The sequence below is a fragment of the Lampetra planeri genome, chromosome 10 (genome assembly GCF_965212315.1).
Source record: "Lampetra planeri chromosome 10, kcLamPlan1.2.h2, whole genome shotgun sequence".
Classification (NCBI taxonomy): domain Eukaryota; kingdom Metazoa; phylum Chordata; class Hyperoartia; order Petromyzontiformes; family Petromyzontidae; genus Lampetra; species Lampetra planeri.
The window spans coordinates 6,474,571-6,487,998 of record NC_136116.1 but is presented as its reverse complement, the minus strand read 5'-3'; the positions used below and the strand labels follow the sequence as shown (position 1 = coordinate 6,487,998).

General features: G+C 45.6%; 1 protein-coding gene across 5 annotated transcripts in view; it reads right to left on the bottom strand.

The window, feature by feature from the left end:
• Positions 1-3,779: 3,779 nt before the first annotated feature.
• LOC144720924 (CLIP-associating protein 2-like) overlaps positions 3,780-13,428 on the bottom strand; it is a 77,309-nt gene continuing 67,660 nt past the window's right edge. For all 5 annotated transcript variants that reach the window (XM_078598094.1, XM_078598095.1, XM_078598093.1 and 2 more), the window contains 2 exons: positions 12,419-12,535; positions 3,780-7,824 (listed from right to left, as the gene is read on the bottom strand). In XM_078598094.1, coding sequence (XP_078454220.1) covers positions 7,741-7,824; positions 12,419-12,535 — 201 coding nt within the window. In that variant the 3' untranslated portion in view covers positions 3,780-7,740. The remainder of the gene's footprint in view (positions 7,825-12,418; positions 12,536-13,428) is intronic.

The window sequence follows — 13,428 nt, the reverse complement described above, 5'->3', positions numbered from 1 at the left end:
TTGGTGTATGTGGGGAGCACAGTTACTCAGCAACCGGTTGGGATCTCGATCGCCATTGATGTTAGCCGTGCTCGGGATATCGACATGTTCGTAGCCAGGTTCACAACGCGGTGCGTTAAGCACAGCGCCACGCATCTTCCCTCAAGTGGAACACTCTTGGTCATAAACCAATCTCCTTCCCTCTCCGTGTCTCCACGTGGGAATACCGCACCATTGTGCTGTATTTTTATTTTATTGTATCGAACATTCTTGATCGTCGTATTTTTGCGCTACAACCCCCTTATAGGGGGAGTGCACTTCGCAACGGCCTCCTGGTCAACCGGCGGTAATTGCTTGGCGCCCTCGAACTCTGCAAATGAGACCCAGAAAATTTGCGTCAGTCGAGAGTTTTCGTGATCCAACAAATCCTGCTGGCTACCTGAAGCGTGGACGTCTTCACAAGTCCGCAAGACTAACGTGCGTTTAATGTGTACGCGCGCAGACACGGAACGGAGAGACGGATTTGTCGAGCTCGTATTTGCGACCCGGGGTAGGAGACGCGGCGAACTGCGCTCTGAACCCAGCAAACCGCAGTTCGATCGCGGGCTACGGCCACCATCAGTGGCGAGTGACACCTGAACCTATCCCGGCGACCCACTCGCCGCCCCCCTTCCCCCCCCCCCCTATTCTTCGTCACCAACATACATCGTCGAGCGTGGGTGAAGTATGGTCAAACACGGTAGGAGGTGGTGCGGGTGCAGGGGGTGAAGGTTTGATACAGCAGTGGATTGATAAAGGACTCTACGTTATATTCTTAGGTTTTTTCGGTAAAGTCACATAGGTAAAACACTAAAATTAATAAAAGTAAAATAAAATAAAAATCACGACGTTTCGGAGGCAACACAAGCTTCCGTCTTCAGGTGGAACCGTCAAAGCCACGACAGCTGTATCAAGTAAATGAGAGATTACAAGAGCTACCACTCCGTATATATAATGGTTGGAGAGGGGGAGGGCCAAGTACGGCAGTTTCTTCTCCTCGCCACTCTCTTACTACAAGACGCCGCGTCGCTGCGCACGACTGTCCACCATGGGGTATCCTAACCCCGTGCCTGGAACTGCTACGAGTGCTGGTCACGCGTCTCGCAACATCATTCCTCTCCGCAGAGAGCTCCATCCTCTGTGATGGAGCTCTCTGCGCGCACGTTCCTCGGCGATGTTTGCTCCGTGATGATCAGCAGAGGGCGGTGCAGCAGAAGCTATTGTTGTCCTGTACACCCGTGCTTCCCCGTCTTCACCAACCCCGGGCTGACAAAGAGCGGGGAAGTATATTCTTAGGTTTTTTCGGTAAAGTCACGTAGGTAAAAAAATAAAATTCATAAAAGTTAAATAAGGGTCAAATAACCCCAAAACGACCCGCACTAACAAGGTGTCGGGAAGCCCACATCCAGCCGTGGATTCATTTCACAGACGTATTACTCGATACATCACACAAATCAAACGCAGCGCTCTCATTAACCCTCGTCGATACATTCGTAGTCTTCGTCGTTATCATCAATCACGATCGATGTGGTGCTGTACATTACACCGATTTGGTAATTCACTGCGAAATGGAGGCCTCCCCATGCCGTTAGACCATACTTCACCACGCTGGTCAGTGCAGGTTAGCGAAGGGAGGCGGAATATCGTGGTGGGGGGGGGGGGGTGCAGGACCGGTTTAAATGTCACTGGTGCGGGGTTATAACTCCAGTGGCCGGATTCACAGCGAACGCGCTAACCACGGCGCCACCACTCCCACCGTAAAATATCGGCGAGCACGTGGTGGTGGGAGTGGCTTTAAGCGCCCATTAAAGCCACATAACGTGACATCAGCCTCCACTTGGCATCTTCACTTTGAAATTAAATATTGTTTCATAGTATCGGCCTATTGGCTTGGCCTTCCAGGTAGGCAGACTTGAGTTGACCAGCAGCCAGCCGAATGCTCAAGCGAGCAAACTCTCGACGGGTTTCGACCATCTGGGTCTCATCAGCAGAGTCGAGGCACGAAACAAATGTCGCTGGTTTAATCTGTAAGATGCACTTATTGTTGTTGGCGAGGGCACTCCCAAGCACACGACGGGGGTGGAGTGGGGGGGGCAGCACCACGAGGCGCCAATCATCACGTGCGGCGGAGGGCACATCTGACGGTAGATTAACAACTTAAAAGTACTGTGTACTACCGTTTGGAACTGAGGATTCCGTTACCTTAAGCAGGGCTGGGTTTCGTACGGCGCGTCGACCACACCTGAGCGATCTGCCGCAACTGAATCGCGTGTGTGCAGGTCTCTGTTGCCAGTTGCGAGCAGTTGAGCAACTAGCCGCTCAGATGTTGACAAAGCCCGTTGCAGGCGATTAAGTTGAGCGATGATTTCGAGAGTGATTTGACTGCGCACACGGATTGCTCAGGTGTCCACTGCACGCGCTTTTCCTGAATAGTTTTGTTCAGGTCGCTGGTAGACCGGCAAGTGGCACGTGCCGAGTAGCTGCAGCCATAGCAAGATGAATACGGAATGCGGTGTGCCAGGTGCGCAAATGTTTTTTTGTGGTCGCCGCCCCAGACAAACGTGAGAATTCCAGCCCTAACTTTAACCATGGCACTTGATGGACACTGTGGTACTGTACTGTATATGGATTAGAAACACGGACACTGGAAGAAAAGTGTTACAGTGACGTGTGTGAATACCTGCAGTGTATGTTCAAGGTTGGTAAAAATGTATAGTTTGACGAAAAAAAGCAAAACCAAAGCTTGCAAAGAAGCATGGGGGTACACTGGCAGAGAGAAGGGAGCACATCAATCTGGAAACATGGATAATTAGAAATTCTTAATTTTGAGACAATTGTGCTTGATGATGATTAAGGGTGAGATTGGTGAAGTATTGGCAGCCGAAGGAGAGAACCACAAGATGCCCACCACAGAGGTGGACCAATAAGGTCTGGGTCTTACACAGGAGCAAGATGGATTGTGGCACTGCGTGACCATTTGGGATGGTGACGGCATGGAGATGCACGCATCTAACAGTGGATTGAACATGGCTGATAAAAACGATGGTAGACTGAGAGGCAATCTTTACTCTACGCATGTTTACATTATTTTCAACGAGAGATTGATGTCCGATAGATCGATCGCATTGCTATACATAAAGGAAAGATATCACACTTGGTTTAGGCTATCAATTACCGGTGTGAACTGTGATGAGTTTTACTCACTTCCACGTCAGTTCTACACGTTCTCACAGTGTTTTGTTGTTACCCGTTACATTTCCAGTTGTAAGTGAATTAGACCACGTGTGCTGGGATACAATTTACGAGATCCGATGCACATTTGCTTCCAGGACTGTTTTGAGGTTGAAATTATGAGGGTTTTTTTATGTAGAACAAAAATCAACAAAATCGCATCTTAGCTCGTTGATTTTCGCGGTTGTGCCTGCACAGCCCTCGTATGTGTTTTTGAGTTGTTGCAGGTGTCGTTCAGCATGGTGTCCGAAAATTCGCTAAATGTGCTGGGAGCTTAACATCGGCCAGCCTACTCCAGACACAATCACTTACTGACGGCAGTGCTGTACAATCCAGGGACAACGCGAGATGCTCAATTCATTTGCTGAAGAAGCTTCCGGCACGTGCTGCGAAATATCCGACACCGTGCCAAAGAGCACGCAGCACAATCCGAAAAGACATTGGAGAATTTGCACCTTCGTTGCAAATAAACAAAACACATCATCACCTCCAGCATCCCTCTCCCAGAAAGACACATTTTTCAAACTACCTTTTTTTAATATCTGTACAGTTTATTAAACACATTTAAGGAAATACATCTCAATTAAATATCCATCAGAGAATAACTCGATATATATTATCTCCTCCATGCAAACCCACCACCTACAGCAATATACTCTGTGATAACAGCTGCCACAGTCAATACAGGGTGCAACTTTGCAATGTACATACTTTATATATCTGCCAATTATCTAGGACAAATTTTTTTTATCTTTTCTCAGATGATCATGCAATGTTCATTGTAAACCAGTTAAAAAAACAAAGCAACACCAGAGCTTAATTTCAGCCAGGGCTGTGCGGGTCATCTACTCGGATTTTTTTCCTGCACGCAGCACACCACATCCACAGTAGCTCTCGTTATGGCTGTGGTTATTAATCACGTGCCACCTCCCAGGAATGTAGCAAACTGTGGCAATACATTGCGTGAAAGATTAAGCCCTGGGCAACATCGTGAGCAAAACTGTAGAGTTGTTTGCCTCCCCAATGATAACCCTGTTTGCCCATAACATGTATCACTACATTAGCAGATATATCTAGTATATGGGATTAGGGATTAATTAATATATCTATAAATCTGTATACTCTACTCCTAATTAATAGCATTATATATAAAGTTTTAATCAATGTTTTAATACATAAAACGTGTTTTCCTATAATCTGTCCACCCACTAAAAAGAGAACATTTACAAAAGTGAGTTGTGATTTTATTATAAATTAAAGTTCTCAAATTAGCGACCTGAAACCAGGGCATGACACGCCAGTCAGCCAGCGACAACATCAGCCGGTGTCGCACGACGTTTTAAACGTGGCACAATTTTTTTTGTCGTATTTTTCTGCGTTGCCCAGTTAAGAATTCTTTTTTTATGAACATAAAAAACACACGCACACCGTTTTTCTTTTACATTGACAAGAACCCGCGTCAATTTTAAATAACAAACGAGCTACTCTAACTTGCGACACCACACACGCCGCGCGTCATGTCAAACTACAACTTCACGCGACATGTGGCAGGAAACTGGAGAGCTACCAGCCAGCAGTGCTACACACACAATCTTGCTGCCGCGATTGTTCATCAGTAGCGAGTCTGCGTCAGGCGGAAGCTCCCGCAGGATTGCCATTTAGACACTAACCACCGACTCTATGTTACCGAGACATCACCTCCACTTGAATTACGCTTCAGCTCTAACGCTATGTTTTGTTGATTTATGGTTGCGATGGAGAGGTGAAATGTGGAGGGAGTTGTTGGCTGATGAGCTACGATGGAGGGTCCTTTAGTTTTCTCCTTTTGTATGGTGGGGAGTTGATCGATGGCGTTGATACTGTATGTTCACGTGAAGGTTGGTGAGTGGGCCGGGGGATGGCTTCAGGAGTAGCCTCGTGGATATCTGAAAAGCTGTCAGCGAATGATCGAGGCGCGCAGTGCCACGGTGATGCTAAGCCAGACACATCCTCCCCCCCCACTTCAGACTGCGGTGTGACGACCTTAGTTTGCGCGGCTCGTGGTCATTAAAGGAGGGTGGCGCATGAACAACAAAAAAACAAGAATGTTAATGCTACTGTTTTGGCCCAAGATTGATTTGAATAAAGTACGGTAAATTCTCTGTTTATCTAGGAATGCCTCACTGAGTCTGAACATTTTTTCCACCTGCTTTGGCTGCTTGATCTATTCGATTTATTTTTAGTTATTGTTGCATGTGTGAGAAAACAGAAGTAGTGGAAAAAACCCCACGTGTAAAAATGACTAACAAATTTAACACAGTTCGATATGCAACTTACTTGCTGTACTATCCAACAGGCATCTTTTGTTTGCGAAGTGCCTCCAAGTCGCCAGATTACAGGTGTGTGCAGCCACTTCTGAAATTAGCCATGGGACTGATCAATGTCCGTACTTAACAGCAATGTGACTATGAATAAGTATGCAGATAGAGCAGTGCGTCTGAACGATAGTTGACTCGGGTGGCTAGGACATGCCGTAGGAAGAGAGCGAAATCACATCGGAAGAAAGGTGATAAACAGGGCAGAGACTGAGAGGTAGGCCGAGAGAGCAGTGGCTCCAAGTGGTGAGTCAGGATGTGAAGGACTGTGGAGGATGTGGAGAGGATGACCCAGGACAGGAGCGAGTGGAGAAAGAGGAGCAGTGAGACAGAGCCCACATTAATTGGGAAAAATGCCAGGAAAATGAAGTGGATACAGTCTTGTATTGAGCCCCTCTTGCCACTATTAAATCCATGTCTGTGACTTCAACCCAATAAATATCACGACCTAATCCCTCTCCACTTTCTAGACTAGAAAATTATATCCAGCAGATGCTGCTATTCTCAAAATGATTGAGTGTAATTATCGGCGGGCAATCTTTGTGGTGCTTTTTGAAAACCTTACGTGAAAAACATCTACGCAAACGTATTCAAACAGGGATTCCGCCTGAAGAGCACACACGACTGAGCGATGACTCCATCTCCCGATAGTTATTGTGGCAGCATGCATATTACAACATTCACCATCGTCCCTAAACATATCGATGTGCTATGAGCCCATGCTACCCTGGCAAGAGTCGTTCACCAGGTGCCTCGGTGGTATGAACGGGATGGCACGACACGGTACGCGGCTACGCGAGTGCGCTGCCTAGCCTCTGTGTTTGCTGTGCACGCACAGACGCCAAACACAGAGCAAGCAACGCAGCATGGCTCGAAGATGGCAAAAGGTGGTAAAGCGATACAAATGCACAGACGTGTCAATTCACGTGACTCTGACTAAGATTAAATACGACGCACCGGCAACCTCCTACATTAACGGACAATTCCAACGGCCAGCATTCCAAATAACCCAGAGATGTGTTCACGAAGTGGGCAGCAATTTCTCGTACATTACACTTACAGCACTCCGGTGGATTTTAGATCAGATATAACAAACGAGTTGGTGTGAATGACAAAGTGCGAGCCTATGTTATATTACATTAACGCGGGCATGGTTTGCTCCACTATACAGTGGCATTATACTAAATGCTGTGCATTATGACATTTGGAGAAAAAAGTGATAATTTAATTAACGACCGTGACAGCGGCTCAGATATGAGTTAAACTATGTATTGTGCTGAGAATAATCGAATAAAATACACATCTTAATGAAGATCTTGGACACTGACCAATTTACTTTTCCACTCGTGTGCTGATGGAGCAACACATGACAGTTAAATTTCACGACACCTGACCCCAATGCTCTCCACAACCCACTCAGGCACGACACTTCTAAGGGGGTGGACCAGCTCCTGCCCACCAGCACAACATGCAGTCATTCTCTCTGCGTTCCACACAGCCGTGCCACTGCTACATGGATAGCCACACACACAGAGCTAATTCATCTGAGCCTGGCCACCGGCTCAGTGACATGAAAGTACTCCCCGACCCACCGCACCGCATCCACAATCCCTCCCACTACAGCTGTGGCTACCGCTTACTGCGCCGCTGCCAGCCAAAAGCCACACGGATGGCTCTACACGGCGCTTAACTTTTTGACCCGCTCCTACTGGACATCGGTGAAAAAGAGCTTCATAGCTCATCGGATTCTTCCAGTCGAAATAAAGATTCTGATTCTGACTTCAGCGGGGTCTGTCCGGGATGGTGACTCAGAAAAAATGTCTACACCGGGCACGCCACATCCAGCAAACCTGTCAACTGTGGCCGTGACCATTGTCAATGTGCCACCTACTCCAGACTACTGGCGACCAAGAAAATATGCAGTGAGAAATGAATCCCTGGCTATCCGAGGACACTCGCGGTGACGGTGGGGACCCAAGTGGGCACGAAGGCACCGTCATTCAAGCAGAGAAGGTGGGCGGACAGCGGGGGGGAGTGTGGCGCACGAAGCGGGGAGTTGCATGCCAGGTGCCGTCCCCCCGGCTGTACAGAGCACCGCGTCTTGCGGTGGTTTGTGATGGTGGCGGCGATGACGCGCTCAGCTCTGGCCCGGCATATCGGCCGTGCTCTCTCCACTGGAGCCTGCCTGGGCTCGCTTAATGTACAGATTCAGCAGCTTCATCTGTGCAGAGAAATGACAAAATGCAATGGCAATGATGCGTGCAGCCTGTGATGCTTGTCTTCATCCTGTACCTCGCAAGCGTTGTACAATTTCACGGGTGTTATTTAATTGTTTTTACATGCTCATGGCAAAAACGAATTTAAGTGATTGGCCAAATTTCGCAATGCAGAACTCCTCCTGAAAAATAGTCTTGATACTAAGTGTGGCTTTCCTGGGTAAATAATTGCCATTTTTAAAACAATACAGATTCTGGAATAAAATAAATGGCACGTGAATTTAAGTCGATTCATTACACGAAGGAATGTTTACATGGCTACCTGCTCGTATCAAAGGGTGGGACTGGAGTCTGCACATGACCTTCAGCGTTACATTGAAGGAGTGTTCACCTATTACAGTATTTAAAAGTGCGGCTGTAAAAGCAACGATTTCCAGTTTCTTGCTACGAGATAAACACTTCCCATCTGTATAAAACTGCTTAATGCCACTTAAGTAACCCCGCCAGAGGCAAACAGAAAAACCCCTCAGCGCCAAACATTAAACGGTTGGTTATATTACCTGTTTGTTTAAGCGGGTAAAGAACTCTGGAACATAATGAAGTCATACAAGCAAAAGGCGCTCTCTGAGCGGTTATTTTCAGCAGCCATGGTGCTGATTGTTGACTGTAGACTCCCACAACAAGTTGATTTACCCAGGAAAAGCTCTCATAGCCTCATGACTCCTTACTAGTGGAGCTCATTTCATTAAGCAGCGGACATGCGAAAGCAAACTGAGTTTCCTGGAGAAGACGCCACACATACAAGGGACTAAAGGCCATAGATCCAAACAGATAGATTTAGGAATACAGTTCCTTGACTGCCATCTGCTGGCCACCAACGCAATCGGTATTGACAGGTGGATGCAAATCCGGCTTAGCTTCTGAGATATCAGCCCAGGCAATTTATGCTGTTACATATTTAAACTGGTGAAACACACAACTGTCATTTATTAAATTAGGCAGTGTTGATTTTATACAATTCATACAATGCAATCTTTTATGTGTAAATGTGGTGATCCTTCAATGGGCTGTAAAAGTCCTTACAGCTTTAACAGCCCTTTCCTTTGAAGTTAGCTTTGCCCCATTTAAACGCGGCTTACACGTGACAAATAGGCTACACCACAAGTGGGAGGGGTGGCCTCACGTAAATATGTTTGCATTGTGTTTTATACACACGTGCACGTAAAAATGCCCTACACAATGGAGTAGTTTACATTGCTTAAACACAAGTATAAAACAACCAACATGAAATTAATTGACATCAGTGAAATTTGGGCAACAATTCAGTGAATAGACGGCTTTTGATTGCCAATGACATCGGATGTCTTTTTTTATTCCAACTGAGTTTAATGAAATAGGACACGGAAAAGACATTGTTTTAGCGTCGAGATGGCCTTTTGTCTATTTGAATGTTGACCTTTCGCACCATACAAAGCCAACCTTGCTAATCGGAGGTGCGGGGGAAGGACAAATTAAACACAAGAAGCAGTTCTCAAGAAATGAGTTGTCACAATGTTCCGCAACAGAGAATAAAACATTTTAATACCTTGTATTCTTTTCATAAGGTATGAAAATGTACCAACACATGATTATATATTTTCACACCTGATGGAAAACATCACATTCATATTAATCATTTATAGTTTACAGCTTTTTGCCAATCCATATGCAGCATGAAGGCCTCCCCAAAGCCAGGTCAATTTGACCATACTTCACCATACTGTTGGCCAGTGCGGGTTAGCGAAGCAGCTGGAGCCCAGGACCCGTTCAGATATCACTCGTCACTGATATTAGCCGGGGCCTGGACTCAAACTCAGCTCGCCGGGTTCATAGTGCAGTGCATTAATGACTGCGTTGCCGCTGTACCCCTGTGTATTAATACGTCAGATAAATATGTTAATTGGTGCATGGGATTATTTTAAAAAAATGCATCCACGAACTCAGCTGCTCCACATCCACTATTGCATCCATAAACAGCCCGAGTTGATGTCTAAATAAAATGGAGACAGGTGCTCTGTGCTGATGGTCACCTCGCCATGGAAGTAGAAACATCATGCACTGTTGCAAAAGCATCAGCGCAGTGCTGTGTCAGGATTTATGTCACACCGTGGAAGAAAAATGAATGCCTCCTCGATGACAGGCCCAACAGCTGCAGTGATGACAATTGTCTCCGTTTCTTTGCGTTCCCATTGCAAATATAATTCTACGAATCCTGTTAATTGGATACTGCCCCCCCCCCCCCAACTGCCCCCCACACTAATGAACACCGTGAACTTATCCCATTTGGCAAGTCCTTGCACCAGCACCTGTCACCAAGCGCAAGCCGCCACCTGCAGCAATGAAGGTGGTGGCACACACTGCACCAGGATAGCATGCGAGCCGTTCCCTTTCATGGGCATTGTTTAATATACACCGGAGTGTGAGTGTGTGTGTGCACACATGGACATCAATAGAAGGAAAGGCAGAGCCTTGAAATGGGTGGCATTAGGCCAGGAGACAACCTGCGCTGTGAGGCCTGGTAAGTATTATCTGAGCTACATCTGAAGAGGAAAACGTGGTGGTACTAAATTCCAATTGTTTCTAAACAGAATGGATGGCCCTTTAAACAAATAGCTATAAAGCCTGCACTGGGGAAAGAGATCATTTAATTGCACAAAACCACAAAGCAATTGTGTTAAAAGTGTATTTTCATTCATTAGAGTGTGTAATCGCTTTCTATGCAATACACACTTTGCAAGTGTGAGATTCAACAACTCCTGCCAGCAGAGAGTGAAAATTATTCGCCCAAATAATTTGCTTAAAAGTACATTTCTTCAAATTCTGTCAACCGTGTGTTTGAAACTAAATCTCAATTCGCAAGTTTAGTACACAAAGCACAAACTAAAATAAGTTAAAACAACAAAACCAGCCAGGCATTAAAATCTGTGAACTGCTGCACGTAAAAATAACGTTAGGTTTGCCGTGACTAAAGCCAATCAACTGTTGCATTATTTTTTATTCCCTCGGGTTGTTTGTGATCAGCACAGGGAAAGTTTAAGCCCGTGCGGTGCCAGAGACATCAGGACAGACAGGGTGGCATGTGGGCAAGCAGCCTCGCCACAGCCGACGTGCCAGCCAGGCAACGCCCCTGTCCCTAATGCAACAGACGGAGCAAGGCACCCCCATTACAGGATTAGCCTTTGGGGCCTTTTGCCATTATGTCTTTGTGGTCCAAAACAAACCCTTTGGCCTTTATATGCGGCTTACAAGATAAGCCATCTTATCCGAGGGCTTCAAGAAAGAGATCTGAAGTGCAACAAGTTGCTTTCTTTCTTAAGAAGGGGGGCAAGGATTCTCTTTTTTTTTATATGAACACCAAAAGGTGGCTTTGCAAATATTACAAACAAACAACCCAGAATAAATATTTGCAGGCCAGTAATTTGCTGAATTTTAGACGTAAGCAATGGTGCTTAATTTAAACTACAATTAGGGTGTGTGATAAGAGAGGAGCAATGATTGTTGCAGTTAATTTGTAACACATTTCCCAACAACACCAGCAGACACACCTGGTGCAGTAGCATTGCAAATTAGCACAGGAAGAGAACAGCCTGTGGCTTTATAAACAGATAATGGATCTAGGCTTTGTTCATGCCTCAGAGGCACAAAACAGATGATATTTGGAAAATAAACGAACATTTATTTACATGCTCACTCAGGAACATGCATTTCACTTTACCCATTTATATTTTAAATAAGGCTGAGGGTTACCTCAGTTAAGAGGCCAGCGGGCTCCCAAGCGGAAGGTTCACGCGTTGACGCGCCACGGTGGCGAGCTGTTAACTACCTCGCCTGGTATACAGGCGGTCGTGGGTTCTATCCTGACCCTGATGCCTCTATATTTCGAGTTTGCATGTTATGCCTGTTGTCGCATGGATTTTTATCCGAGTCGTCCAGTTTTTCTCTCCACATTTAGAAACACGTTTCGAGTATTTGGCTGCTATACATTTCCACGTGATAAGCCACTTCATTGAGCTATTATTTGTAGCCAGGTCACTTCTGAAAAAGAGCTATATAGCTGAGTGGGCCTTACCTGGTAAAATAAAAAATAGTTAAGTAGTTTCTTTTTATCTTCTTGGTTCTTTCGGTAAAGTCACGTAGAAGGGAAATAATAAAATAATAAAAATAAAACATAATAAAATAATTCTCACGACGTTTCGGCCACAACGCAAGCAGCCGTCCTCAGGTGAAGAACAGGTCTGTCGGAAAGACAGCGTCTGACCTGTTCTTCACCTAAGGACGGCTGCTTACGTTGTGGCCGAAACGTTGTGAGAATTGTATTTTATTATGTTTTATTTTTTTTTATTTTTTTTTTCCCTTCTACGTGACTTTACCGAAAGAACCAAGAAGATGAATCCCTGCAGTCACGAAAGCTTTAAATCGAAATTTAGTTTCTTTGTAGTTCAAATCCTGGCCACGGTCAGACCAATGCATCATCCCTCTGGGTCCTATACAACATATCCCCGCCTGGTGAGGCCGCGCCACCCAATGGGGGACCCTGCCCCAGGACACTCCGCGCCTCACCTTGCTGCTGGACAGCAGCGCCAGGTGTGGGGTGAGCTCGTCCCCGATCACCGTGTAGATCGCCACGAGGCAGAACACGCTCGCCTTGCGCACGCTCGTCTCGGCGTTGTCGTAGCCCTGCGCGCGCGCACGTGCACCCACGTGCAAACGTCGACCGCAAACCGCTCGCATGATGCGCCTTACCTTACATCAATTCCCCAGTTAAAATCGCGAAGAGTGCACCGAATCGCGCACGTGGGAGAGCGAATGTGAGTTCAGCATGTAATGTTTTGGTGCTGTTCACGTGATGCCTACATTCGTCATGTTGTAACCATTATTGAATGCGAGCCTGGAACGTGACAAGCTGTTGATGAAGAATAACACTGGTCAACACACTTTTTCTGCAATAAGGTATTCCAACGGGGTTAATGTAATTTTGGGGTGCTGATTCCAAATCTGGCATCAGTTTTTGTCTATCACATCAGGTTTTTGAGATATCAAATATTGCATTTTCAATAAAAACTGCAGAAGAAAAATATTAAACAAATGTGGATATCTACATAAAATTATATTATAAACACACTATCCTAAAAATACAGCACCATATTTTAACACTAAAGCAGTCACTGACTCGAAACAACTTGCAATCATAAGTGACAGAGTTAATTTCGGGTAAAATCAATGAAAATGGGGTATGCCGATAGCATAAAAATTATGTGATAGAGCAAATTAATCTAAAACAGCTGCAAAAGTCCAGGCCAAAATTTTTTTTTTTTTGTTGACAAGTGTAATTATTACAGGCCCTGTTTCTCGAGTTTAGCTCTGTGGATTAAAATTGTCATTTATGAAGGTTGTCCGACATTGTAGATGGGGTCATACAACTGGGCTGCTGACCAATCTGTGTGACTGTTATTTCCGTCTATGCATGTGTTCGATTTTCTCTGGGTGCTACGATATTCTACCAATTATTAATATTTCCCACGAGTGTTTTAGAATCGGCAACCTATCCTGAATTGAGGCATACATGCCAG